The sequence below is a fragment of the Fundulus heteroclitus genome, chromosome 15 (assembly GCF_011125445.2).
Source record: "Fundulus heteroclitus isolate FHET01 chromosome 15, MU-UCD_Fhet_4.1, whole genome shotgun sequence".
Classification (NCBI taxonomy): Eukaryota; Metazoa; Chordata; class Actinopteri; order Cyprinodontiformes; family Fundulidae; genus Fundulus; species Fundulus heteroclitus.
In genome coordinates, this window is record NC_046375.1 from 24,050,354 (window position 1) to 24,076,662 (window position 26,309).

A 26,309-nucleotide genomic window follows, 5' to 3' on the forward strand; every position below is an offset into this window, starting at 1 on the left:
ACACAGTGAAAGTATGAACATGTACAGAAAGAGAGAGAAACCATTCCAATGTTACTTACAATCGCATCAGCAGAAACGCGAGGTCCGCGTCAGCCTTGCAGCCTTCTTTTTCTTTTAGCTCTCGCCATTTGGAAAAAGCTTGCCCGATGTTCACCCGTGTACGACTCCTCTCTCTGTCCAGAGCTCTTTTCCTCTTTCTTGCCTGCTCCGACATGGGCTTTCGCTGTTTTCTCGCTGGTTCCGCCATGATAACTGCACAAATATCGCCACTGCGCTAGCAACGAGCATGCCTTTCACTGCGGGCGTGTAGCAGTTCTCGCCGTAAAGCAAGACCGACTCTCGCGATGCACCAGACTTCTGAGCCTGTGGGTGCGGGCCGAGGGCTCCTGCGTACCGCGCACGTGACGTCACCGTCTCAAGAGCAACGCCCCTTTTGCCGCTTAGGTAGGGCATACAGGTAGAGAACGACCGTAGCAACCAGCCATTACACGCGCAACAGAAACAGCGATATGACCGACTTTATAGGCGTTAAACTTTCCCAAGACGATGTCCCAGGCGTACGGTTTACTGGTCACACTGTCGAAGAACACACCAACCTTCAGCTCAAACGATGGCTTGAGTGTCGAGGGCTTAAAAAGACCGGAAAACGGGCCGAGTAGATCGAACGGTAAGCTTTGTTTTTTTTTTCCTGTGCGGCGTTCATGGCGTCGTCGGACGTTTTTTTTTTGTTTGTAATCACCGTCCAGGGATCGGTATATGTTTAATGTTTGTCTCATTTGAAATGTTTTTGAGTAAGCTATCCTGGTAGCAGGGTATCATGTTAGCGCCTGCTACCATGATAGCCTATATGCTATCATGGTAGCAGGCGCTTCATTATTAACATGTCGGCCACCAAAATACTCTTACCTGTTTACTACCTGATGTCGCTGGAATTGGGTCAGGATGTTCTTCGGTTGTGCCCTTTCCTCCGACAAAATGCTTGCTACATATGTAGGTGAATTTAGTAACTTTTTCCGGGTTGAACTGTTGTGTAGGCCGACCGCCCCGGTGTACCCAGCGCATACATTTCTCCTTAGCAGTCTTGAAGAAAACATCCTTCATATGCGGCCGATCAGCGTACCTCGAGTCGCTGTTGCACGTTCCATAGCAACAATGTTTAAAAACCATGGTCTTAGATTTGGAAAAAGCAGTCGTTTACCGAGTAAAACCTAGGCTAACGCATGTCTCTTTTAAAGCAAAGCAGCGGCGGGTTTCAAAAGTTTGCCCCACTGCGTACCACGTGATGTGACGTCATCGTGACGTTACGTTTCTAAAAATAGCTCGCTCGCGGTACACTATTGCAAGTACGGTATTTCCCCTACAGACCACCAGGGCGGCTGAGAAAACCTTTGTTCGACCTGAAATGACTCATTTAATCATCCAAAACGGTATGGAACACATTAATTAAATAAAAAATGTTGCATAGTATGTCTTTAAATAGAAACAGCTCATGAAATGTTGCTGCTTTCAAATGTTACAAGGAATTTCATGTTCCCTGATAGCACTTAATAAGGTAACGGATATAAAAAGCACAAAATTGTCTTTCTCGTTTTGCCCAGCAGTAGAACTAGGATTTTATGTTTTAATATTGTTATTTTTATGTTTTATGTTGTTCTCCATGCTCTACTTGTAATAACAGGTTATAAAGACAGCATGTTCTTCAGTGTATTTTATGTGTGTATGTTTTGTTATATTTTGTTCGATTTCATTTCATTGTAATTTCGGTGACAATATCAGAACAGATTCATCATTGTTCATAGTAGAAGTAAAAACTTCTCTGCAGTCTTACTTGATTTATTTTTTTCCCTATTATGACATTGCAGCCGTTTCTGATAAAATTTGTTGTTTGTCTAAGCACCATTTCACAACATGCACTTAGTTTCAAGAAATACCTGAAGTTATTAAATGTAGCGAATACTGGTTGTGCTTGATGTAATCTCAGATTTCTTGCAGTGATCTATGAAAAATAATATTTTTGTTATTTTGTAATATTTTTGGAGTTCATCTGTCATAAATTAAAACTAATCAGCGAGAAGAGTATAGTTAATAGAGAAATGAAATGACCAAACTAGGAGTTCAGTTCAGCTGTTTTTCTTTACTAATCATGCCAAATAAATACAATCAGTCCACCCTTTGAGATACACAGCAACACACAGTTACAGCAAGTCCAACCCCCCCCCCCCCCCCCCCCCCCCCCTTCCTCCAGTTACAGTACAAACATTTAGACGTTTTAAATCAAGCCAGGATAAAGTCAGTATGACTCAAATGTTCGGGCACATTTCAGCTTTCTGCACATTCGTTTCGGTTTTAGTTCCCTTCCAAATGACAAAGAAACAATCCGAGCACAGCGGCACAGGCCAAGCGGACAGAGCCTGCTGCTCAGCCATCCAACCCGTAGAATCGGAACAGATAGTGAACCGAGGCCGACCGCCTCTTCGCGTCTTCCTGGTTCAGGTTTACTTCACTGTATGTGATAACTCTGGTATGCATATGTGCTTTTGAGTTGTGCTTGATGACAAAAGAGTGCAGTCAGTGCTCTAAATCTCAAATGAATATCCAGTGCTACCCTACAACTAAAGTTTCTCAGAAGCCTGAAAATGGCAAAACACATCAGACAAACCTTTCACTTTTTAATCCTTTTTTTTTTTTTTACCCCTTAATCCACAAACACTGTTGGAAGAAACAAAAGCAAAAACATTCATTACAAACTCTTGAAATTCTGGGTGACTCCTAACCACAAAACGCCGTTTGGCTCTCTTTTCATTGTGGTAGAACAAGGCTGTGTTTTTTTTTCTTCTTCGTCCTTCAAGTCCTGTTCGCAGAACATTATTCATGTTTACCGAGCTAACAGTTGAAATTAAAGCTGCATGTTCCAGAGTTGTAGTCTTATTGGAAACTATTTGAGTCTGTCTGTGTTGCTGCCAAACTAACATTCGGTGATGAGAGAATTTAAACCCGGCGTTTAAGTTTAACTCAGGTATTTAAATGCATTGCTTTCTCACAGAAACAATGAAGAAGAAAGAGCTATAGCTTGTTGTTTCTTTCGCCCTGCAACAAAGAAGACATCATAGGTGTTGAATACTTGATTGTGTCCAGTCGCCCACCCCACCAGCCTGCCATCATCCAGTTTACCTTAGAGAACGAAAGAAATCTACATCAAGCATTGGCTAAACTTTGTACAGCGTTTAAGTCTCACAGCACACGTTAAAGTTAAAAGCTTTTCTTTTAAGCTCATTCAAGTCGCTGTTAAGTCCTTTTTTTTGTCTTTTTCCTTCTCCCCCCCCCCCCACCGCTGCCTTGATTCCCTCCACTTTTGTCTCTCTCCTCTGGCTCTGTCGGGTCTATCGGCACGCCTCCTCCTTCATTTCCTTGTTCTTCCTCACTTCCTCTGCGTGTTTATCCTGCCAGACAAACACAGACACAGAGCGAGAGGAAACATGAAAGTCATTAACATTCATGAATTCATTCGCATGAACGAGTCCGGGCGCGGCAGGGGGAGGGAAGACGGCGGCCGTCTGTGAGGATAAAAACGGGCCCCCAAAGTCACCTGAGGAAAAACATTTTATTAAATACCTCATCTAACGTTGATGACTATGGATCAAGGCTCTGAATAATTTAAAAAAATGAATGGTATAAGGAGAAACATTTATTCCTGATTCACCTTTTTCACATATGGTCACGTCACAGAGTCAAACTTCAAGGAATTTATTGTGATTCTCTGTGATCGACCAACACAAAGTAGTGGATAATTGGCAAGCAGAAGGATAATATAACATTTTCCAAATGTTTTACAGTACAAAATCTAAAAAAAAGTGTGCCTTACATTTGTATTCAACCACCCTTTTACTCTAATACCCTAACCAAAAAAAACAAAAACAAAAAGGAACATTTGCTCTCAGAAGTGAGGTCCATAGTTAAAGAAGGCTGCCTGTGTGCATTTCATTAACTTTAGCAATCATTTGTAGTCAGCCCCTTTAATTAGTAAATATAGTCTGTCTGCGTGTGATTTAATCTCAGTATAAATGCAGCTTTTCCGTTTCTGGCCTCAGAGGTCTGTTAGAGCACATTAAAGAATAACCAGCATCATGAAGACCAAGGAACCCAGCAGGCAGATCAGGGAGGAGGAGGTGGAGAACTTTAAAGCAGGGTTAGGTTCTAAAACCACACCCAAGCTTTGAACATCTCACAGAAGAAGTCATCTTCTGAAAATGGAAAAAAGTAAGACATAGCTGCATACCTAACGAGACATGACAGAGCACTTAAACTGCCAGGCTGGGTAAGGAGAACATTAATCAGAGAAGAAGCCACGAGGCCCCTGGTTACTCTGGAAGAGGTGCAGAGATCCACTGCTGTGGTGAGTGAATCTGTCCACAGGACAACTACTATTGGCCATACACTCCACAAAGCCATTGTTGACTGAAAGCCACAAGACGCCGCATTTGCAGTTTTTCACAAGCCATGTAGAGGACACAGGAAACATCTGGAAGATGACTGGACCTGTCTGTGCTACATAATAATCATTCTTATTGTCACTCCAACATAAATTCCAATGAAACTCATCCTCTGCATCTAAGCCATCCCTTAGCTGTGACTGGGCAGGGCCTGGGGAACATTCTGGGGCTTAAGGGTCTTGCTCAGGGACCCAGAGTGGCAGTCAAACCAGGAACCTTGCATCCTCTCCCGGAAGCAAGCGCCCTGCTCTCTAACCACTAGGCCACCACTCCCCCAACAGGGATGATGGTATGTGTAGAAGCAACTCAACATTTGCGTAACCCTGAACTCGCCATTCCCTTAGTGAAACACGGCAGTGGAAGCATCATGCACTTCTTAAGCAGGTCACATTTCAGAAGGAATGTGACTCTAAACATTCAGTCAGAGCTGTGATCGGTGCATATTCACGTGTTAAAGTGGTACAGTCCAATCCTAACCTGCCCCAAACACTTGCAGCTGGAGTACGCGGGGCTGAATACATAAACATGCCACATTGTATTTATCTGTATGACATATTTTATTGACGTATCGTTGTTATATTTCAGTAAAACACAGTGAAGTGGCACTGAAGCACTCGGACCTCTGCGGTGGAACATAAGTCTGCAGGCAGAAAGTGAGCTGTCAGCGTGTTTACAGAAACGTAACCTCGCGTCTCGTCTCATTTGGAGGGGAGTTTTTCTTTGTAAAGGCTGCTTCTCAGACGTCAAACTGACCAAAGAAAAGAAAAATGGATAAGGGGCCTCTTTTGTGGCCCTGAGTTCAGACTTTGAGTAACAATCAGTGTTGATCAGAGCTGCTGCAGCCAGATATCTGTGATGACTGCTTAGTCATTTAGGCCAACTCAGCACTTTCCCACAGCTCTCAAAACCACACGGCTGTGGGTGTTAGAGGTTTTTCTTTGTTAACAAGTGGTGAGCGGGCCCTTGACGTAATTGTGGGTATTTGTTTAATGTTAACGTTATTAATATAAAAACATGTAGTTTAGCAAAAGGACTGGAAAAGGTGAGGGACAACCTTCTTCAAGTCAAACATTCTTTATGTGGTAAGTTGGATTTGTTGGTTAAGTCCAGAAACAAATATGTCTGAATTTTTTTCAGACATATTTTGAAACTTTTTTGAAGTGTCAGAGATTAAGATAAGCTACTCTCAGAATTAGAGGGTGGGGATAAGATCCAACTTATGGTTGAAAAGCTTGAGAAGAAAACGATTTAGGAAATATTAAGCAGCCTTTTCACTAGAAACTCAGTTAGTCTGAGCAGCAGCTGCTGGAATGCTATCATCAGAGGATATGTGATTGTAAAATGTCGGCTTATATTTTAACAAGGAAGAAAAAAATGCTCTGGATGAAGCTCCAGAGAACATATAACCCTGGTAAAATTTGAACAACAGCCCAATTTTTATTGGAAACAATCGGTGGCAATCATGACTGAGCCGACCCTGCAGTGATCTTGTTTCCTTTCTCTTGATCAATCTGCCAAGAATGCTTCCCAACTGATTCTTTCTGTTGCACTAGGAAGAAATGTCTTCATAAATGAGATGCAGATTGTCAGTTAGGGGCTCGACTCTGGAAGTATTTTTACTGTTTCAGGCCAAGGCCAGCGATGACGTACCTTCTCCTGCAGCCTCTCCAACATGGCCGCCAGAAGGGCCTCCCTGTTCTCCTTGTTCGCCTCCATCTTCTGCTCCAGCTTCTCCTTAGCATTCTTGATGAAGTTGTTGTTCTCCTCAAAGGCCTTCTGGATCACCTCACGCTCGTGCTCTCTCTTCTCTGCCAAGTGCTTCAGCAGCTCAGCTTCCTGGATCTGGGAGGAGACAGAGGAATTTACAGAGATTTCTCTTTTTTTTCCTTGTTTGTTGCTTCTGCTTTCTGCATTTCTTTTAAGGTTTTGATTAGATTCGTATGGTTCTTTTGTCTTGCCCTGAAGCAACCTGCAAACCAAATCGTTCTGTTGATAGACAAGAATGTCTTCTTCATCCTCTCGGGGGAATGAAGCACTGTGTTTGTGTCCTTACATTATTATCTCTGTATTTTCGTGCCCCTCTTCTGAACCCCACCCATGCTCTCTCTCTGCTCTCTGTTTACTCCCGCACAGCTGTCTGATTCAAATCCAACTGGCCAAAGTTAAAGGGACAGTTCAGTTTCGTTTTAGGTGGGGTTCTGTTGAAACGTTGTGACTAATACGCTTCTTGCTTGCAGCATATGATTCTCCTAGTGTCTCCCCTTGGATGAAACAGAGACTAGTGTTGGAGCTGCCAGCTAAATCACAGCTTTGCCAAAACAATATCAGACCTTGTGAGAACAACTTCTGACTCCAAAATATCACAGCAGACCTTTAAAGGACCACCATTTCTGCATTAGAGGGGTTTCCACCAATAACTTGATAGTTATTTACCGCAACAACCATTGTAGGTTGCTGTCTAACAATGACGCTCCTATTTAAAATGAGGCAAGACGATACACAACAAGACAAGATGAGATATTAACAACACTTTTAGGAAACAGCAAGTCCCCATTGTCTGTTTGTGTGTTTCAAGGGGTCTGTTATCAGCGTAGAATAGGTCAGACTACTAATATTTCATACATGTATTAATCTAGGGTCATCAGAATGCATAATAGCATTGAATTTGTTTTTTGTGTTAAAAAAAAACATGAACATTTCATAAATATCAAGCTGTGGTTTAAACCAACGGTTCCCAAACTTTTCCATTGTTCCATTAAACAGCATTAGATTATAGCCAGGGACTTTTAAGAACAGTGCTGCAGAATTTGTAAAGAAAAATCTACTTTTGGAACGTTTTTCAGACTTTCATTTACTATTTAATAATCCTTACGTTTGTTTAGACTCAGAATTTAGCTACCATTTTTTTACACCTGTATAATATTCTCACTGAATAACCAACTTCAACAACTTGTTGATGATAAGAGCAGAACAAAAGAAATCAAATATGTATGTGTGTAGTGGGAGGAATGGGCTTATGGGCATATGTCAGTGCCTTACCCACATAATCGTCCAAGAGTTAAATGTGGTCTATGTTTCGTTTTGAATACCTTCAAAGTTGAAAAGCCAGACTCACAAGTTATATGTTTTAATAATGATTCAAAACATAACAAAATTATATTTTATTATAATGATAAAAAATATTGATTTTTAGTTTTTCTTTTTTTTCTCAGTTTCCCTCCAATTTTCTTAGCTCCCCCTAGGGCCCCCTGGTGGCCTCAACTTTGAAAAACACTGGTTTAAACAAGCTCTGTTCAGTATAGATCAGAATAGATCTCAGTGCTGCGTTTGATACAGTTGATCACACTTTTCCCCTAGAAAGACTTGAACTGTCATGATTTGGGTTTTCCTTTGTTTTTGCCTTTGGACTTTTCTGGACTTTTTCTTTCAGCCTGTCACTTCTCAGCCACCAGCCACTATCCAATCAGCTCAGTCCCCAGTCAATTAGCCCATCATCAACTCCACCTGCTGCCAGTAATTACATCCAACTGTGCTCACCTGTTCACCTGCCTACATATACCTGCCTCAGCCAACTCATCCTTGGCAGAATGTTTCTTCTCTTCTCGTCTGATCTGATTGCAGCTTATCTCGATTCTTCTACCCATTCCTATGTGCTCAGCCAGCTGGACTCTTCTGATAAATGTTGCCTTTGTCTGCATGCTGCAGTTCTGCCTGTTTCCCAGTGAGCTCCAGCAGCCCGTTCTGGTGGTTCCCCGGTTCACATCGTCTGTTCTGGTCTGTCTTTACCTCCATCTGCTGGTCCCCTGCTCATCCCTGCCTGCCTGCATCGTCTGCCATAACTCATCTGTTTCAAGTCTGGTTACCCTTGTTTGCCTCACCCACCACTATTATTCCCTCACAATAAACCTTTTAAAAGCGCAACTCTGTGTTAAAGTGTGATTTGTTTTCCATTCTTATCAGAATTCTAGATGTTTTTTTGTGCACTTAATGTAAACAAATGAAAATATGAAACATGGCATATATGAAACCCAATCTTTATTTGGTGAGAACAATCTCCGTCCTTGCACTCCCCTGTTGAGGTTAGGCAATCCTGGGTGGATTAAGCAGGTTAAAAGGATGATGGATGCATGCAACACAAAACTTTGAATATTAAAAAAAAAACACTGAATTATTTACATCACTTTACACTTTAAATATATTATTAATTCAGTTTGATGAAACAATTTCTTAATAAAAAATTTTATTAGTGCATTTTATAAATTATTACATTATTTATGTTATCATGGAAAAATATATTTATGCCATGTATTAATTGAAATTATCATATTTATATGTACACATTTATTTGACCAATTAATAATTTGTTGGACAGTGAACTTTTGGCCTTGCACAGTTTCAGCAGGGTACCTGTGTCAAAGAGAGAAACTGGACTCTTCTGGATGTCAGGACCAGAAGAACTGTGTCTCTTCTGCCGCCTAACGGTTGTCAAGACATGAGCCAGACTTCAGGGTAATGAGGTTCATGAACAAAATGTTTTATAAATTTAACTTTCATCTGGGATTTAATTATATAGCTGAAATATTGAAAAGATGAGACCTTTAGAAATATAAGACTGAGTTAATGGAAGTCCTCAACTCCCTCTTTAAAAGGTTTATTCTACTCAGTAAAATAAAAAACAACTAAACTGACATTACCTAGAAATATATTGTTTAAACCATAATAAAGTTTATTCTGTCTTCTGCTCTGTGTCATTTTGCACATAGAATGTTCCATTAGAATGTTTAGCATCACAGTGTTCTATGACATCACAGCTGATGACATCACTATGACATCAACAGAATCTTAACTACTACTGAACACCAAGCTGGTTTTTCCTTCACTGTTCCCGACCTTCATCGCGACAGTACACCTTTGAGAGAGCACGTTCGAATCTTAGCCAAACAGCGAGAATTCCATCTCAGATATCAGACGCCTTTCAGAGAAGCGACTATATCTGATTTACAGAAAGTTAGACATGGAGCAAACGCTTTCATGGGTAGACATGGTCGACCTCGACATCCAAGTCGACTACGATGCAATCATCTTCCCTATGGAAGATGGCAGTGACGGTACCAGTGAGCTGCATCCCACCCAGCCAGGAGATGGTACAGAGATCCAAGGGGAATCTGGTCCCTCTGCTGAATCTGAGACTCCTCCTTCAGTGGAGGTTCAGCAGGATTCATCTTCCTCTGCTGACTCTGGCTCTCTCAACTCAGAAGATATCCAGCCATCTCCAAGGTCAGAGAAACCAAGGAAAGACCTCAGTGCCTTTACTTCCTCTCAGGCACCTCACTCATACCACCAATCTAAGCATTTCCAGGGCCGATGCCAACAAGCAGAGCGGCCACACATCCAGGCCCCAGTTTACTGCGTGGCTTCCAACTCACAAGCCCACAAGAGAAAACCAAGGCATTCCCAGGCCACTGGAAGCTCTGAGGCTCGTCACCCCCAGTACTTTAAGAGTGACAAGATGCCTGAACACGCCTCAGCTGTTACGGTGATCCCTCCCTCGTTGGACATTGAACAGGCAATCAAACGTATCAGTGATCTCACGCAGCAGGTGGACGATCTTAAACAGGAGCTGCAAGGTAAGGTCTTTGATCTTCACGAGGAGAGAGAACGAAGAATCAAGTTTCAGGTTGACTGCAAAGCACAGCTGGAACAGATCCAAGAACTGGAAAAAAGTTTAGAACATGAACGCCACATGAGATTGAAATGTGAAGAGAAAGTGGAGAAGCAGGAAACACTTGCTGCACCGCAGACTGCAGGTGCATCAAGATTTCCACGCATTCCCAAAGTTACGGTCCATGAGAGCGTTCTGAATGAGCTTCAGTTTTTTAGGAGGCAGGCAGAAAAAAATGCCTTGAACAGTGAGAGGCTAGCAGAGGCTTTGGTAGCAGAACAGCAGCTGAGAGCCAAATATGAGGATCAGCTGAGGAGTAACTATCAAGAAGCCTCCAGATTCAAAGAACAGCAGGAAACAATCACATCTCTGAAGAGTCAGGTTGGAGAACTGACCGTAGAGTTAAACCTTGCTTTGAAAAACCAACATCCTAAAGTTTCCTCACAAACAGAGGCCGCCACACAAACTAAAGCCTCCATGAAAACTGAGGTCTCCAAACAAACAGAGGCACCCAGGCAAACAGGGCCTCAGAGAAACAGGGCTGTTCATGAGGTTAGAGGCTTCCAGCATGAATACAGGAGACAGAATACTAACAGAGGCTTCAGTGCAAACCCAGGCCTGTACCCACATGCAGGCCACCATAAAAACGGAGGCTCCCATGAAAATAGGAGACGTCCTCCTTATAGAGGCCAGTAGGCAAACAGGCCTCCAGGCTATCAGAAGCACTGGATCACATTCCTGACTCCAAGTGTGTTCTCATGTAAATATGTAAATATATGTCACAATCTGTAAATAAAACAAATACAAGGAAATCTAGAAAACAGAAAACAAGAAAAACAAAAAAAGAACTCTAAACAAATAACAATAAAAAAAAAATGATTTTGTATTTAGTTTTAATCTTTTATATGACATTTTGTACTTTTTATAATTACTAGTTTAGCTAACCAACACACTAATGCAGCCTCAAAGGTGGCCACAGTGTCCTGTGTCCTTTTTGGGCCGGTCCCAAGCCCGGATAAATGCAGAGGGTTGTGTCAGGAAGAGCATCTGAACAAAACCTTTGTTAATAAAGCTGTTTTTTAGCCCGTAATAAAGGGACCATTGACCAACATATTTGATGTGTATTGATGTTTTCACTTGATACAATTGAATGTTTGGTCCTGATCTAACAAACTGTGACTGCTTCGATGTGTTTATGATGTTTTTATGTTTTCATGACGTAAAGCACTTTGAAATGCCTTGCTGCTGAAATGTGCTATACAAATAAACTTGAATTGACTTAATTTTTTAAGATTAATTAATAGAACATATTTAGAAGATTTTTACAGGTTGGTGAGATAGAGAAGCAGAGAGGGGAAGGATGTTCAGCAGATTAGAATGATCAAGAATTGACATGGAAATGTACTGACAGGTGCAACAAGTGTGAGAGTAAGGGGGAAGAGTTGATGGTTGAGAAAAATAAGAGAGAAGGAAGAGTAGAAGAAGTGACCATTGTGAACCAGAAAGTAGAAAAGAATAATAAAAATGTAGCCAGAAAGGCTTTGGAAAGGATGAAGAGTGAAAAGGCAGTTGGTCCTGATGATATACATGTGGAGGTATGAAAGTGTCTAGGATAGAGAGTAGTGGAGATTTTAACTAGACTGTTCAGTGAGATTTCTAGCAGAATTGTAGGGATTCTGCTAGAAACATATTTATGGTATGTTGCAATGATTTCAGAAAAATTCAAATGATTAACACTTCACAGCTACTGAGCCTCCCAAATATTTATTCTTTGGGAGGCTACAACAACCCGTATGTTCCTAACAGAGAACAAGGCTTAAAACTTTCCTTTTTGACAAAGCTTATAGTTAGAGTGGTTCATGTTACCCTGAGCTATCTCTATAGTTATGCTGCTATAGACTTAGGCTGCTGGAGGACATCAGGGCCTATTTCTCTCACTCTGCTGAGTTCTCCTACTGAGTTCTCCAATTTGCATTGCTTGTTGTTATTTAATCTTTTACCTTTTTGTTCTCTGTCATTTTTTTCTCTTCATAGTAGGTACACCTGGTCTGGCGTTTATTACCACATAACATAGAAAGGATTCCTGGATCAATGTGTGCTTCTGTGCTTTTTTGTCTCTCTTGTTGTGTCTCTGCTCTGTCTCCTCTAACACCCAGTCGGTCGAGGCAGATGAGCGTTCACACTGAGCTTGGTTCTGATTCTGCTGGAGGTTTTCCTCCCTGTTAAAGGGGATTTTTTCTTTCCACTGTCGCTTCATGCTTGCTCAGTATGAGGGATTGCTGCAAAGCCATGGACAATGCAGACGACTCTCCCTGTGGCTCTACGGTTCCCCAGGAGTGAATGCTGCTTGTCAAGACTTGATGCAATTTGCTGGGTTTCCTTACATAGGAAACTTTTTGACCAATCTGTATGATTTGATTAAATTTGACTTTGGAAAGTGCCTTGAAATGACATTTGTCATGAATTGGCGCTATATAAACAAAATTGAATATAGTTCAGGTTTGAACAGTCAAGGCATTTCACTCTTTCCTTCTATGCTTATATGCAAAAAAATATTCAACTAGTCCGACAAGCAGTCTTATTGGACTCAGTAAACACAATAGGGCAATAAAAAACAACTTCCTTTCTTACTTCAGAATAAGAGCCTATATTAGATACAGGGTCCTGATGGCTGACCCCAAATTTCCCACTCACACATGTGAAGAGATGTCACAGCAGTTTAAACGTTTGCTGGGTGACGTTTCACATTACATGTGGAAATTTGAGAAAAACAAAAGTTCAACTTCAGCAGTTAAAATGTTCTGATGTGATGAACTGGATCACGTTTGTTGCATGTCTGAATCAGTGAGCATCACATGGCTTCAATTACAAGCTTCTATTAGAAAACAATCAAATATAATTTTATTTTAATGTCCATTAAATACTTTGTCAAATAACACTTTACTTTTCATAATCACTGAAAAAATGAGGATGTTAGGAATCCCAAATGTCATCTAACCAAATTATTCTTATCATCACCTAAAAAGGTAAATATTGTCATAAAGTGTTTTTCTTCCCTTTCTAGTGTGTTATGCTGACTCCCTCAAAATGTTTCGGCCACATGGCTACATAAAGAGGAAAAAAACAATCTGTTGACTGCAGGTTAGACACGCAAAGGTCATAACCTGCTAACAGAATGGTTTTAGACAGCTATGATGGCATCCCCTCTGCCCCTCACCTTTCGTCTCTCCTCGGCAGCCTCCAGCTTCTTTTGGATCTCCTCCAGGGACGGGTCGCGGCGCTGCGGCATGGAGGTGTTGAGCTCTGGCAGGCCATCAAAGGATGGAGGCTTGAGGATGACCTCAAAGGCCTGGCCCGATGTCCGCTTGTTCAGCTCTATCACCTCCACGTCTTTCATGACACACCAGCCCAGGTCCACGGCATCTTTGGTGTTTGATCACATTGTGTTAGGACCATTGATAGAGACATTTCTGGATACATCTTTTGGGTTCTGGTTGATCTACCAAAACTGGATCATGTGTATTAGATAAAAACAACAACAATAAAAAAACATACAATTTTACTGTTTCTCTGCAGATTAGCATGAAACACATGACCCGTACCTTCTGCTTTGTAAGTGGTGTTTTCTGCAGTCTGTGGTTTCAGGCAGGAGCAGAACAGAGACACCAGGGGGAGCTCTTTGACCTTCTCTTTATAGGCTGAGGACACAGATGCACACACCACATTGGCTTAATTGAACTGGATCATGAGCAAGCATTTAAAGAAGTGATGACATGGTGCTCCTTTGCAGTGGCACCGATTAGTCATTGCCGCTGACTGCATATCTCCAGCTCTGAGCAGTGACTACAATGACTGTGGGGGAGCGGTGAGGTGAAAGGAGTTCCTGCTGCGACCGCATTTACCTGCCAGAGTCATCTTGTCACTGCGGATGTAACTCTCCAGGGAAACCGAAGCTCCTTCTCACTCTGCAGAGGACACATGCAGACACAGAGACACGGGGAGGCTTTAATGAAGCAACTTCAAAAAGGTCACACAATGAATACTACTGAGGGTCTGTAAAAACTCAGACCCTTTAAAGCTCTGCAGTCCGCATTGTTCTGGTGCTTTTCTTCAGCTTTAGGTTTTAGGTTGTCCTCAAACAGCTACCAGTTGGTTTTGCATGTTACAGCATATACCACAGTTTTCTACAACCTGATAATACTATGAAAACACCTGAATGGAAATGAACATCTTTATGTCGTTGAAAGCCATGCTGCAGTAGTGCGATGAAATTAATCAGCGAAAAGCTAACGAGTGCGTCCCGCTCACTGTGACACAAAAAAAATCTCCCCAGAAATATGTCACAGAGGCTAAAAGAAACTATTTTAGCATTTCTGAAAGCAACGACTCATTTGGACTCGTAAAATAGTCTGAAAAGGAAATAAGGATGAGAGGGGTCCTGTGTGCAACACACTATCATAAAATCCAAGGTGTTGGCTGGAGAAGCAGGAATTAAAACTTCACACAAATGTTCTATACTAGTCACTGGCATGTATGAGATTATCAAGGTAATTAAAAGCTTGAGTAGAAATATCAAAGTTTCATAGTTTTACAGTACCTGCACAACCAAAATGTTTAACATAATCTGAAGTAACCTTTAAAAACAGAAAAGCAGCAATTTTTCAAAGTTAAAAGCTGAGATTTTACTTGAAAAGCTTTCAACGTTAAAAGCTAATATATATATATTTTTCCACCACAGGTGCAAGCATTATTTCAACCAGCTGGCTTGCATTACGCAGCAACTCGTGAGGAACAGGGAATGTGTCAAGCCACTTAATGCTCTATTTAGCAGGAGAAAACTCTGATCGCTCCCACACTTTCTCTGGCATCATAGTAAAAAGACTTTAAACCTTAGGAACAGTATGATGGCAAATGTAAGCGAATTTGAAACTGCAACTTTTCCAAAATCTCAGTACATTTTGATTCTGGTAATCAGCAACGAGCCAGATTTTTCAAGGCTTCATAAGAGAGGAATATGATAACTTTGAACTAAATACTACATTTGTTTGGAAGGCAGTGTAGTGATTGGGAGCTGATACAAGAGGGTGCAGGAGTTTATTTAATAGTCAATAATTTGGAAAATTACGGTAGTTAATGTCTGAAGATGACAATTTTTTGGGAAGACTGTCAAGCATTGTGTTTTAAGGAAATTCTTTTGTTTTAACTAATCTTGTTTTGCGCTTTCCCTTGATCCAGTGCTGAACGCTCCACGCCCGTCCGTCTTCACAGTATAGGCCCAACATCCCATTAAACTAACAGCAGGTGAAACACATTTCGAGGAGTAAGGGGGGCATGTTGTCTTCCCAGCCTGCTGCGTTCTGAATCAATGAATCACAGTCATGAGACAAGTAGAAGATGAATCTGTAGGTCTGAAGATGCCCGTAAGTAAGAGGATGAGATAAATAACAATGTATACCATCAGACTGCTTCCCTACCTGCATAAAAGTACCTCAAAGCCTTAAACCATGCTGCAGTCTGGCATGAACACTTCTTTGTGATGGCAAGAGGCAGCCAGAGAAAATGAAAACAAACTTTAAGTCTATTAAATTTTTCATTAATTTCAAAACAATTGTGCAGCAAGACAAAGAGGCAGCAAAGCATCTAATTGTCTGATTAGATTTCATAACCGCCTCCTGTTACTCTGTTGTTGAAAATGTCAGATGGTGCCATCCACACTTGGACATCTGATGGAAAATATAAATCTATCTCTTTCAAGCTTTTTCTCTTGTTTCTTTTTGAATATTTAAAAAAAAGACAAGAATTATTAGATAAAAATCTGCCATGATAATATGACAAATCTAGCCATTTCACTCATACCTTCTCTTTTCTTGGGTGAGTGCACACAGTAATGAAGTTTGCTTGAAATTATGAAGCTAATATAATTTGCACAGAAGCGTTTCTATTTTGCAGTTATGCAGGAGAGTCTGAATCTCAGCACAGAAAATAATTAACTTTATTTGACTCTTTCCACCATAGGTAGACACTCCGGCGTTTCCTGATATGAGCCTAATCTCATCAAACACCTGCTATGGACTGTGTTCGCCAAGAGCCCAGCTGGTCCAAGAAAGTTGTTCAACTGGGGGGATTATTTGCTAAAACAAGAGAAAATTTGAAATCACATTTAACCGGCAACATCATGGTTGGGTTGTAAAAGTTTTTAGTCAAGGCTTGATGAAAGACATGGTTCAGTGTTAGAACTATGGTTAATGGAAAGTGCCAATTAAATAGGTAAACTTGAGTTTCACCATACATTTCTTTCCTATTTGAGCAAGTTCAGATATAAGATCAAGTGTTTTAAAGGCCCTTTTTGCTACAGTAGGAAGAGCAGCAGTAGAAGCATTTATGCTAAGCTAAACCTGTCGGTTTTCAGATAAAAACAGAGCAGATGTGAGGTATAAGAAAAATAAGCTTCTACACTCCAGGCCAGCAGGGGGCCTACAAGAGCATTTCTCATCCCTTACATTGAACTTAAAGGGGCCTAGTCATGTACTATGGGACCACCCGAATAAGAAGGAGGTGGGAAAGGAGCCAGTATTCTTGCCCACACAGCTACTTTATCGTAGGAATGTCGCGATGTCCCTTACCAGCGCTAAGGAGCTATAAGGAATCCCACAATCCTTTGGGATTCCTTTTATGACATAAAAGCACAGCCCACCTCACAGAAGTTAAAGGAGCTGTCCTGACACCTTGTGGCTCAGATTGGCACAACAGCTTGCCAATCACAAAAATCTAATATGCCGTTTTTAAACAGTGTTGCTGTTGTGAATTTTTACTTGCACAGGATAGGTATATGATGCATTTGGTTCTGCGTCTCTTACTGGCTTCCATGTTATTAGGCTGCTGCTCTTTTAAAAAAAATACAGAATGCCGCACTGTTTTAGGAACCCTGGGAACTTTCATATGATTGTCTCGCGAACCCGGAAGTAAACACGGGCTACAGTGAACCGAAGTAGTTCCGGATTGTACCTCTGGTTTTGAAAGGAGAAAAACAAGACTAAGACATTATTGATGGAGAGGACCAATTGTTTATAGGGAATGTTATTTCCATCCCAGGTGACAAATGAGAATGATTTAGGTTGATTTTATAGTAAATATCTTAAAAGGTCAAAAAATAGGAACTAGGGGCAGGAGCTAGGAGCTATAATTAGAGCAGTTTCGGATTGGAACCTTATACATTATAAATTTCCATGCCAGTAGCTCTCTCGAGTTGCATGCAAAGGTTTTTCGATTAAATGATCACACCCTGTTGGCTTATTATATTTTATTTCTGTGTTTTACACTTCGGTTTTGCTTTATTTGTTTGTAACCTAAACACTTTTCTATATATTTACTTAAACAAGACCATTTGACCGCTGTGAATGAGATGGCAATGTCCAGCGGAGGTGCAATAAAAATGTAACCCCAACCTTTTAGATTCCTGTAGTTCCATGATATTGCCGACACAACAACGTTTGTCTGCTGATCGTACCAGATGCTAATTTCTTTTCAGACTTAAAAAAGGCAAGTAAACACTATCCGGATGAATGATTGGCATACATTGCTTGATTGGAAAATTTATATTTTATAGTTTTGTGTTTTCTTTTACTGTCAAAATAAGTGATTAGGCCCCTTTAAGACTTCATTGTGAATGGCCATATACTTAGTTTTCATTGACTCGTTGAATTATAAAACTCATTAAGAAAATGATATAAAAAAATGTACATCTATTTATTATCCGGGATAATTGACAATTAAGCTGTGGACAATCCTCATGGTTATGTCCACTGTCTATTTCTGTAAGCTTGATAATTTCTGCAGCTTGTGTATGTGCTGTGGATCACATTTCACACACTGAAACTTTATGTAAATAGCTCACAGATACCATGTGATCTAGCAAAATGAAGATGCCATATTATTTTTTAATCAAAGAGCAGCTTGTTAGTATTAACCCTTGGATATCAGCATGTGACACATCTGGTGAAATTTGCAAGCTATTATTATGAGCCCCAGGGACGGAGCTTGAAACCCTTTTTATTCATGTCTGAGGCTCCTACGTTCCTGCTCCCCGAAAAATATCAAACAGACTCCATCACTTTTAAATCATTGATCTGGCAGCCTTTTGTGTGTTCGGTTCAAGAAATGAATGAGGGCTTTGTTACCACTTTAAGAAAGCTGCAACTGGCTAACTGTGAGCCACCACTGATGCTACAACTAGCATCCGCTAAGGTGCTTTTGAATGGTGCAAAACTAAAGGGTTACTTCAGTTTTCTGGACTACATTTGATAATCTAAAGCTGGAAAATACAAGGACGGATCAAATCTAAACAAAAGGTATTTTATTTAATACCTTGATATAATTTCCATTTGGTATTATTAAAGTATTTTTCAAATGAACTGATTCTCATAAAAAAAAATAAATCTAAATAGGAAAAGCCCACATTCCTGAAATCCACAATTAATCTACAGCCCTCAACTTCCAAAACATGGGATCTAAAGTATTTATTCAATGAAAACTGTGAAGAACAGGTTGCTGAGTTTTAATTAATCAAATATTAGTTTATTAGGTACCAAAAAAAAAAACATCTGTTAAAAGTGCAATCAGGTATTGACAATGTTAGAGAGTTTGGTGTTAAGTGGGGACAGGCTCAGCTGTAGGCAGGCCCACGCATCAGTCTCTTGGCCAGGCCCTGTCAGTAAAACATACTTATTGTGGAAAATCCTTCACAGGTCTGACCCAAACTATTCACTTCAACACCTACTAGCATGCTTCTCAGTTACCTGATCTCAGTTTGCTAACCCAGAAGGGCTAATCAAGTCAGGCTATAGCTATTTTGTTCTGCCTCCGCCATTTATGCTGAACAAAATACATTACCTTGAAAATAAAAAAGCTTAATAGAAGACAGAGACGCGTTCTAGAAACACACCGCCGAGAAGGAGAGCTGAAATGCTGCATGGCACACCCTTACATGACCTGTCTGTCATGGCTCCCAGAGGGACGGACATTCACAAGGACAGCCCCGTGTTCACATACTAATCAAGCAGTAAATGTGGAGCTTTGCAGCACTATTGGAATGCACACACACACACACACACACACACACACGCACGCAACTGCATCCGATCCTGTGAAACCACCCAGGTTGCAGATCAATGCCCTGCTTCCGGCTGGAGTGAATGGTGAATGCGCTCTGTGTGGCGCTGATGGCACAGAGGAAGAGAGTAGCTTACACAGAAACACAATGGGGAACTTGGAGGCCATGCAAATGGGAGTTTTCCTTACAGCTTTATCACAGTAAATTCTGTTGTAACATTATTACATTAAGGACATTTTTTGTGTCAGGATGCAATCCAGATTTTTTAAAAATGTCTGATTTTCCAACCCGAAGATGCATGCAAATAAAAACTAAAGCAAATATGGTCTTAATATGTGACATGTTAAAGTTCAACATATCACATAACAAATTCAGTTAACTGTTTAAAACAATGGAGAAGACGGGCGGGGTTTTTCACTATGCCATTACTACTCTGAAAAGCTTTCCCTCAACCCAAAATATAAGAGCATCTGAACAAAAAAACACGTGCCTCAACCAACATCACTGACTGAAACTATGGTAACACACATCAGCATTCATCTGTTGCGTGAAAGTGTCTTGTAAGACAACACCACACCCATCACATCCAAATGTGGACTGCAGCCTCACAGCTGATAATATCGCATGCATGGAGGTCATTGACATTTTTCTGCAGGCTATCTTTGTGGATGTTCAGTTGTGACTTTGAGATGGCAGAAAATGTTTAATATCCTAAAAATAACTTTAGAGTTGTTTTGATAATTCTTACTGAGATTTTATTTGAACAAAAAAAAAACTATTTCAAAAGAAACAAGAGAAGAAATATTCCAGTTGCCTGTCTCCAACTCAGCCCTTACAATTCTTAAGTGTGAATCCTGAACCTTCATCTTCAAAAACCGGTCTGTTTTCTTTCCAGTTTGTTTTCTACTTTATTTTAAATCCAACTAATACTAGATAAGATATCATATTGCTGTAAGGACAAATCCAGACACTGTCCAAGACCTGGCAGGACAAATTCTTTATGATTTTGATTATATTATTGGGTGTCTTAACTTGAGAAGTATCCACATGGTCTTAATATCAAGAAACTTTCATCCAAATACAATATGATGCATTTTCATAAAACCAAATGGGACTTTTTCTTACTTTTTTACTTGCATTAAGGTATTTTGGATAAATAATAATAATGAAGATTATTGCACACATTTCAGATTATTACTGAGAATAAAGTACTGGACAATTCTGAACTTTTCACTGTTTCTACCATCTCTCCCCTTTATGTCTTTGGCACACTTCATCTCAGCACACACGGCCCTCCCTCATCCTTCAACCCCCAATCTCCTCCCTGGAGGCTGCGTTTTGCAGGATCAACAACAAGCGGCAGCATTTAGTCGTGTTCTTTCCCTTTCTTACCTTCTCCGCTCCTGACTCCCACCGCATCATGAATCTCTTCCCCCTACACCCCAGCATCACACTCAAAAACGCGCAGTCTCAGTTATATATCCAATTTAACTACAAGAACCCTGATCCAGCTGAGACAGACGTGTGCAGCTGTGCGCCGCAGACTTACCCCCCTTCTGTTCCTGCGGTCTCTGCTGCTGGAGGTGGATGACTGACTGTGGTTACCCGCGTATGGCTCTGTGGATGCAGGCGCCGGGCAACAGCATCAGCAACAGCAGCAATGCTGCCTTCATGACATCACCTTAGAGACGCCTCATTGGTGGGCGATACTGCCAGCATCCAGGCCTCTCGGCCAATGGGAGCAGGGAGGAAGTTAGCGGAGGGAGGGTCGTCGGCTCTTTGTGTTGTACCGCAGGGTGGGTGTTGGAGTCAGTGTTTTATTGCATGGTGCAGGAGGGTGGGACTGTGCATGTGTGCACATGTGTGTATGCTGAGCAGAACATTGATAGTGTGAGGAATCAGTAAGGAGCGGTGTGTGTGTGTGTGTGTGTGTGTGTGTGTGTGTGTGTGTGTGTGTGTGTGTGTGTGTGTGTGTGTGTGTGTGTGTGTGTGTTAGCTCGTAGGCGCATGCTTGTGTCTGTCTCAGCAGGAGACTGAGGTTGAAGGCATGTGAAGACATAAATTATTTAGGTGCAGATGGTAAATAAAGGAAAGAATGGAAATCCTTTTGAAATGTTTATGAGACACAATTTTTCATACTGAATTAAATGAAACTATAACCAAAATCTGAGTTCATTATAAAATACTTTAACAACAGCAGGTAACGTGGTTGTTTATTTTCTTTAGTCTTTAGTATTTTTTATTTATGGTTTAAAACCATTCATAAATTTCAAATGAAACTCAAATGAAAAGTGTGCCGCGTGTTTTTATTCAGCCTCTCTGAGAGAATACTTTGTGCAACCTCCTTACCCTGTAATAACAGCTGCAAGTCCTTTGGTGTGTGTGTCTGCCAGCTTTGCAGATCTAGAGACTGAAAGTTTCCCCCATTTGTGTTTGTAAGAGACCCTAAACTCAGTCAGTTATAAGGAGAGCATTTGTGGGCACCATTGTTCATGGCTCTTCACAGATTCTTAATTGTATTTTAGTTTAGACTTTGACTAGACCATTCTAACTCATTAGAATGCTTGGATTAAACCATTTCATTGTAGCTCTGACACTATGATGACAGTCGTCCAGCTGGAAGGTCAACTTTAACTCCCAGTCTCAAGTCTTTTGTAGCCTCCAACGGGATTTTTGGCAGGATTGCCCTGTATTAAGATGAAATTATCTTCCCACCAACTCTAATCAGCTTTTGTATCACTGCTAAAGAACAAAAAACAAGAATCCCAATAGCATGATGCTGGCCTTTTCAGAGTTATGTGGGACTGAGGTTTTAACACATAGTGTGATGCAAGTTTAATTGGGGTCACATTTTATATCACAGCTCCTTTGTTGTACTGGATTATATTTAGGGGTATCAGAGTAAAGGTTGATGAACTGCAATGCACACCATGCTTTTCAAATGATTTACAAAATAATGTAAAAACCACATGGCCCTCTTCTTCCACTTCTCATTTAAGCTCTTGTGTTGATCACATGTAATAGATGATCAGCTCTTAATCAGTATCAGGACAAATGGTTGAAAGGGATGAATTCAAGCAGTAGCGATCTTTTAACAGCAAACTCTGCACACACATAGAATAAAGGAGTGACAACTTCTTCAAGTTTAAGAATTTAATTTAATAACAGAAATAGAATGAACATCCAGAGAACATAACTATATAATGCTGTTTATCTGAATTACCACTATATTTCGATTAACAAATCCTCTCTACTAGGCTATTGAAACTTAACTAAACTACTAAGCAAAACAGCTAAGTAGCTAAGGAACTATTTACATGCAAAAACAAATAAAAGACAAAACAAAGTGGTTGATCATAATCAGAATAATTCAGTGAATCCCGTATATCCTGCATATCTGATCCAAAGGGCATTGAATGGAGTTAAATTAGCTTAACTAATTTAGAACAACATTTGGCATGTTTTCAATCCATTCGCATTGCGAATCCTGAGTAAACGAAACGTTATTTGATGAAATAACATTTTGTTTGACTTTAAGAACCAGAGTTCATCTTAAAGAATGTGAATTGAGGTTAAATTAGCTTCACTAATTCAGAACAACATTTGGTATGTGTTCCAATCCATTCACAATGCAAATCCCAAGTTAACCACAACATTATTTTGAGTAAATAACATTCTAAAGACTGATTTGCTCAGTAAAATGATTACTTTAGGAACGGCCGATCTTATTAATGCAATTTTACCTCCGGGGGCGCTGCAGCGATCCGTTGCTAAAATCGGTTACTCTTAAAGTTACCAAAACGCATTTAAATCAACATTAATATTCAATATTAATGCGGGAATAAGGCTCATAGCACTATTGAACGACGGCGGAGCAAAACGATCAAGCTTTATTCTTGGAACAGGCTTTTGTAGAAAAACTGGAACCGGAAATTACCAGAAGCTAATAGCATTTTGGCAAGCGGATTTTCGGCATTAACTTTATAGACTTCAGCTTTATTTTTAGTCATAATGAGTGGGCCGGATAACAAACATTAATGTCCCACCTGTCGGTGCCTCGCGTGAGTTCAGTCCACTTTGGTCATCCAAGGAAGGCAGTAAAAGGGGAACCATTGTTCCTTCAGCAGCGGGCTAGTGGCTTAGCAGCAGCAGACCCGGCCATGAGCTGACACGCGGTTGGGATCGGTCTGGTCGGAGGCTCTGCAGTCCCTGATCTCTCAGCTTGTCTGGTGAGGGAAGGCGACCAATCCGCGTCGTCTCGGTTTGGCTTTCCTGCAACAGCTGACAAAAATAAGCTCTTTCGGCATTCTGTACTTCGTGGCTGGTTGCGCTAAAGTCAGAGTGCAACTTAGCTTCGATCTGGGTGATGAATCTTCAGATTCGGTTAGGTGCTCCTCTCCGCAGAGGATTTCCTCCCCCCTTTTGTCACTCCATTGAGGCAGGCAGATGAGTTTCACAGAACATCTGTTCTGTGCGCTTTGTGGGCTTTTGGGGCCTTGAGGCCCACATAGTGCTTGCTGTTCTCAAGCTAGCCTGTCTCCTCCTTTGACCCAGGAAGGAGCAGTCTGCGAGAAGTCTGGTCAGAAGTGCTCTGACCTTTTGTCTGTGGGGTGTGGTTTACAGTGGGCATCCTGCTGAGAGAGAGGCCGTCCCAGCTAAAACACTCCTTTGTGGCTGTGTGGTCAGAATTAAATCTGACATCAATTATTTCATCATGGCTTTAATATGGCACAACACAGAGCAACACAGAGACACACAGGGCAAACAACCAAACACGAACATACACACACCTGAGGGCAATTTAGCGTAACCTAACAGTCACATTTTTTGACAGTGGGAGGAAGGCTGAATACCTGCAGAGAGGTTTTCGTCATGCACAGGGTGAACATGCAAACTCTATGCAGAAAGACCCCAGGTCGAACGTGTAGTTCAAAACAAGGACCTCCTTGTGCAAGGCAACGGTGCTACCAACTGTGCCAGTGCCTTCAAGTAGACAACTATGACTTATTCATAGGGCTATTATAGGGACACATTTTTGAGAATGACTGCACAATTTGGTCCTATGAACTTTTTAAAAGATTTTTATGGGGACCTTGGATGAAGTATAGAGGATGATGTACTGCTCTTTTGAGACAAGCATAGCTGACTCCTGAAGGGGTGGCACGGCTTATGGAGCCAGTCAAGGGAGAATGCACAATATGTGGTGCGCTTGGAAAGGGAAACTGGGAACTGCTTACAGTTGACCAGCTGAAAATAACAACACACAATAATATGTATTACTTACAGCTGTGGGTAAACACTCGGCATGTACACCATCAAGTTGGAGACTGCTGTTATTTTGTTTAGGACTGCCTCTTTATAGCAATTTAATAAGTGCAATTCCAAGCACTTATTCATCTACGTCAGGGGTGTCCAACATGGTGCTCGTGGGCACCAAGTATCCTTCAAGGACCATAACCAGTGTGATTTTTAAGCGCATTGCACCACATAAAATTCTCAGCAGCGGGCAGTAGCCCTTACAGCTTTTGGAAAGAAGCTGCTTTTGAGTCTATTGGTTTTGATTTAATGTTTCTGAAGAGTTTACCTGATGGAAGTGTGTCATTCCCTAGGTAGCTGGGATCAGTGGCAATGTGTTTGGCCATTCTCTGGAGTCGCGCAGCATAAACCCTGTCCACATCTTTTAGATGCCATCCCACAATCCTCTGTGTTGTCCTCACCACCCATGCCAAATCCTTCTTCTCCTGAACTGTGCAGCTCCCATCCCACACAGTTATCCCAAGACATAAAATGCTTTCTATGGTAGCTCTGTAAAACTTTTTAACAGCTTAGTGGAAAGTCCAGTTTGTTTCAATTCCTGAGGAAGAAGAGCCATTGCTGGGCTTAATGCTGTACTGTATACTTTTGCCAGATGGTCACAAGAAGGTCTCCTCCTCTGTTTAGAGATGGATCTTTCTTTTCTCGCTAAAGTGCCTCAGACACTCCTCTTTCAAGTCATCTATCTTTTATACCCAAAATACGAACATTTAGGTCCTCCATACGCAGCTGAACCCGAAGAGCTGGTTCTCCTGTGTTGAACCATGCATCTTTGAAAAGGTTGTTTAATTTCTCCAACAGGTCTGGACATTCTTTGCTGCACTGATCTGCATATACCAAGCTTCTCAGTTTGGATTTGGGAATTTTGCCCTTAAGTTTGAGAGTTTGTTTTGGTCTGAAATGTACCAGTATGTTGTGTTTGCAGAAAATCTTTTTGCGTTTCTCAAATGTTCATCAGTGTAGATGTAACTGTAGATGTAACTGTTTTTGCAGTTGTTTTTTTCCTTCTTCTGTTCCACTGTGTGTTTTCTGGCTGTTCTCACTGCCTTGACAAAAGACCAGGTTGGATATCCAGAGGTTTGAAGAGGTTTTTTTTCTTCATTTGGTTTGGTTCTTTTTCCTTCCCTTCTGTCTTCATGGGGATGTGTTTGGCTCAATGGCGTAGAGTTCTGTTGACAGAAAGTTTGTGTTCTACATGGTGGTGAGAGTCAAACAGAAGGTCCTGATCTATGCGGGTGTGTTTCCTGTAAACCCGTCTGCATAGGTTCCATGTGCAAGAAACAGTCCAAAAAAGGCAGCTTGTTGCAAATGGCATCCTCTCTGATGAACATTATGTTGTTGTCTACAAAGTTAATGGGTCAGGTGAAGGTTTATACTTCCTTTGCTTGGATTTTGACCCAGGTATCCTCCAGATACCTAAACCAGTGGCTCGGTGGTGTTCCCTCAGAGGAGTTCAGTGCTCTCTTCTCCACTTCAACCATGTAGCGATTGGCCACAACCTGTGTCACTGGAAATCCCATAGCTCAACCGTGCTTCCATCTGGAAAAAAAACCCATGTCCTTATATTTGAAATAAGTGATGGACAGCCAGAGGTCCAGAAGTGTACAAATCTGATCTCGGGTGAAATTGGTTCTGTTGTTGAAGTCTGCATCATAATCATTTGAAAAATTTAATCATAAACAGTAATTTTCTGACTTCATCGGAAGAAGTGGGAACAGCCTCCAATGCGGCTATC

The 26,309-nt window shown here is 41.1% G+C and overlaps 2 protein-coding genes across 3 annotated transcripts; one reads left to right on the top strand and one right to left on the bottom strand.

Moving 5' to 3' along the window:
- Positions 1-2,114: 2,114 nt before the first annotated feature.
- On the bottom strand, positions 2,115-20,918 carry stmn4 (stathmin-like 4). The gene is made up of 6 exons (XM_021310233.2): positions 20,811-20,918; positions 14,055-14,117; positions 13,755-13,850; positions 13,370-13,575; positions 6,141-6,332; positions 2,115-3,440 (listed from the first exon to the last, which is right to left on the bottom strand). Exons 2-6 carry the CDS (start codon positions 14,065-14,067, stop codon positions 3,381-3,383), a joined length of 567 nt encoding a protein of 188 aa, XP_021165908.2. The 5' UTR covers positions 14,068-14,117; positions 20,811-20,918; the 3' UTR covers positions 2,115-3,380.
- LOC118566245 (rootletin-like) lies at positions 9,377-10,960 on the top strand. Of its 2 annotated transcripts, none has more exons than XM_036147699.1 (2): positions 9,377-9,414; positions 9,499-10,960. In XM_036147699.1, exon 2 carries the CDS (start codon positions 9,505-9,507, stop codon positions 10,846-10,848), a length of 1,344 nt encoding a protein of 447 aa, XP_036003592.1. In that variant the 5' UTR covers positions 9,377-9,414; positions 9,499-9,504; the 3' UTR covers positions 10,849-10,960. The 2 variants fall into 2 exon arrangements, with proteins under 2 accessions (XP_036003592.1, XP_036003593.1); XM_036147700.1 differs by having other exon boundaries at positions 9,383-9,878; positions 9,909-10,960.
- Positions 20,919-26,309: the final 5,391 nt, after the last annotated feature.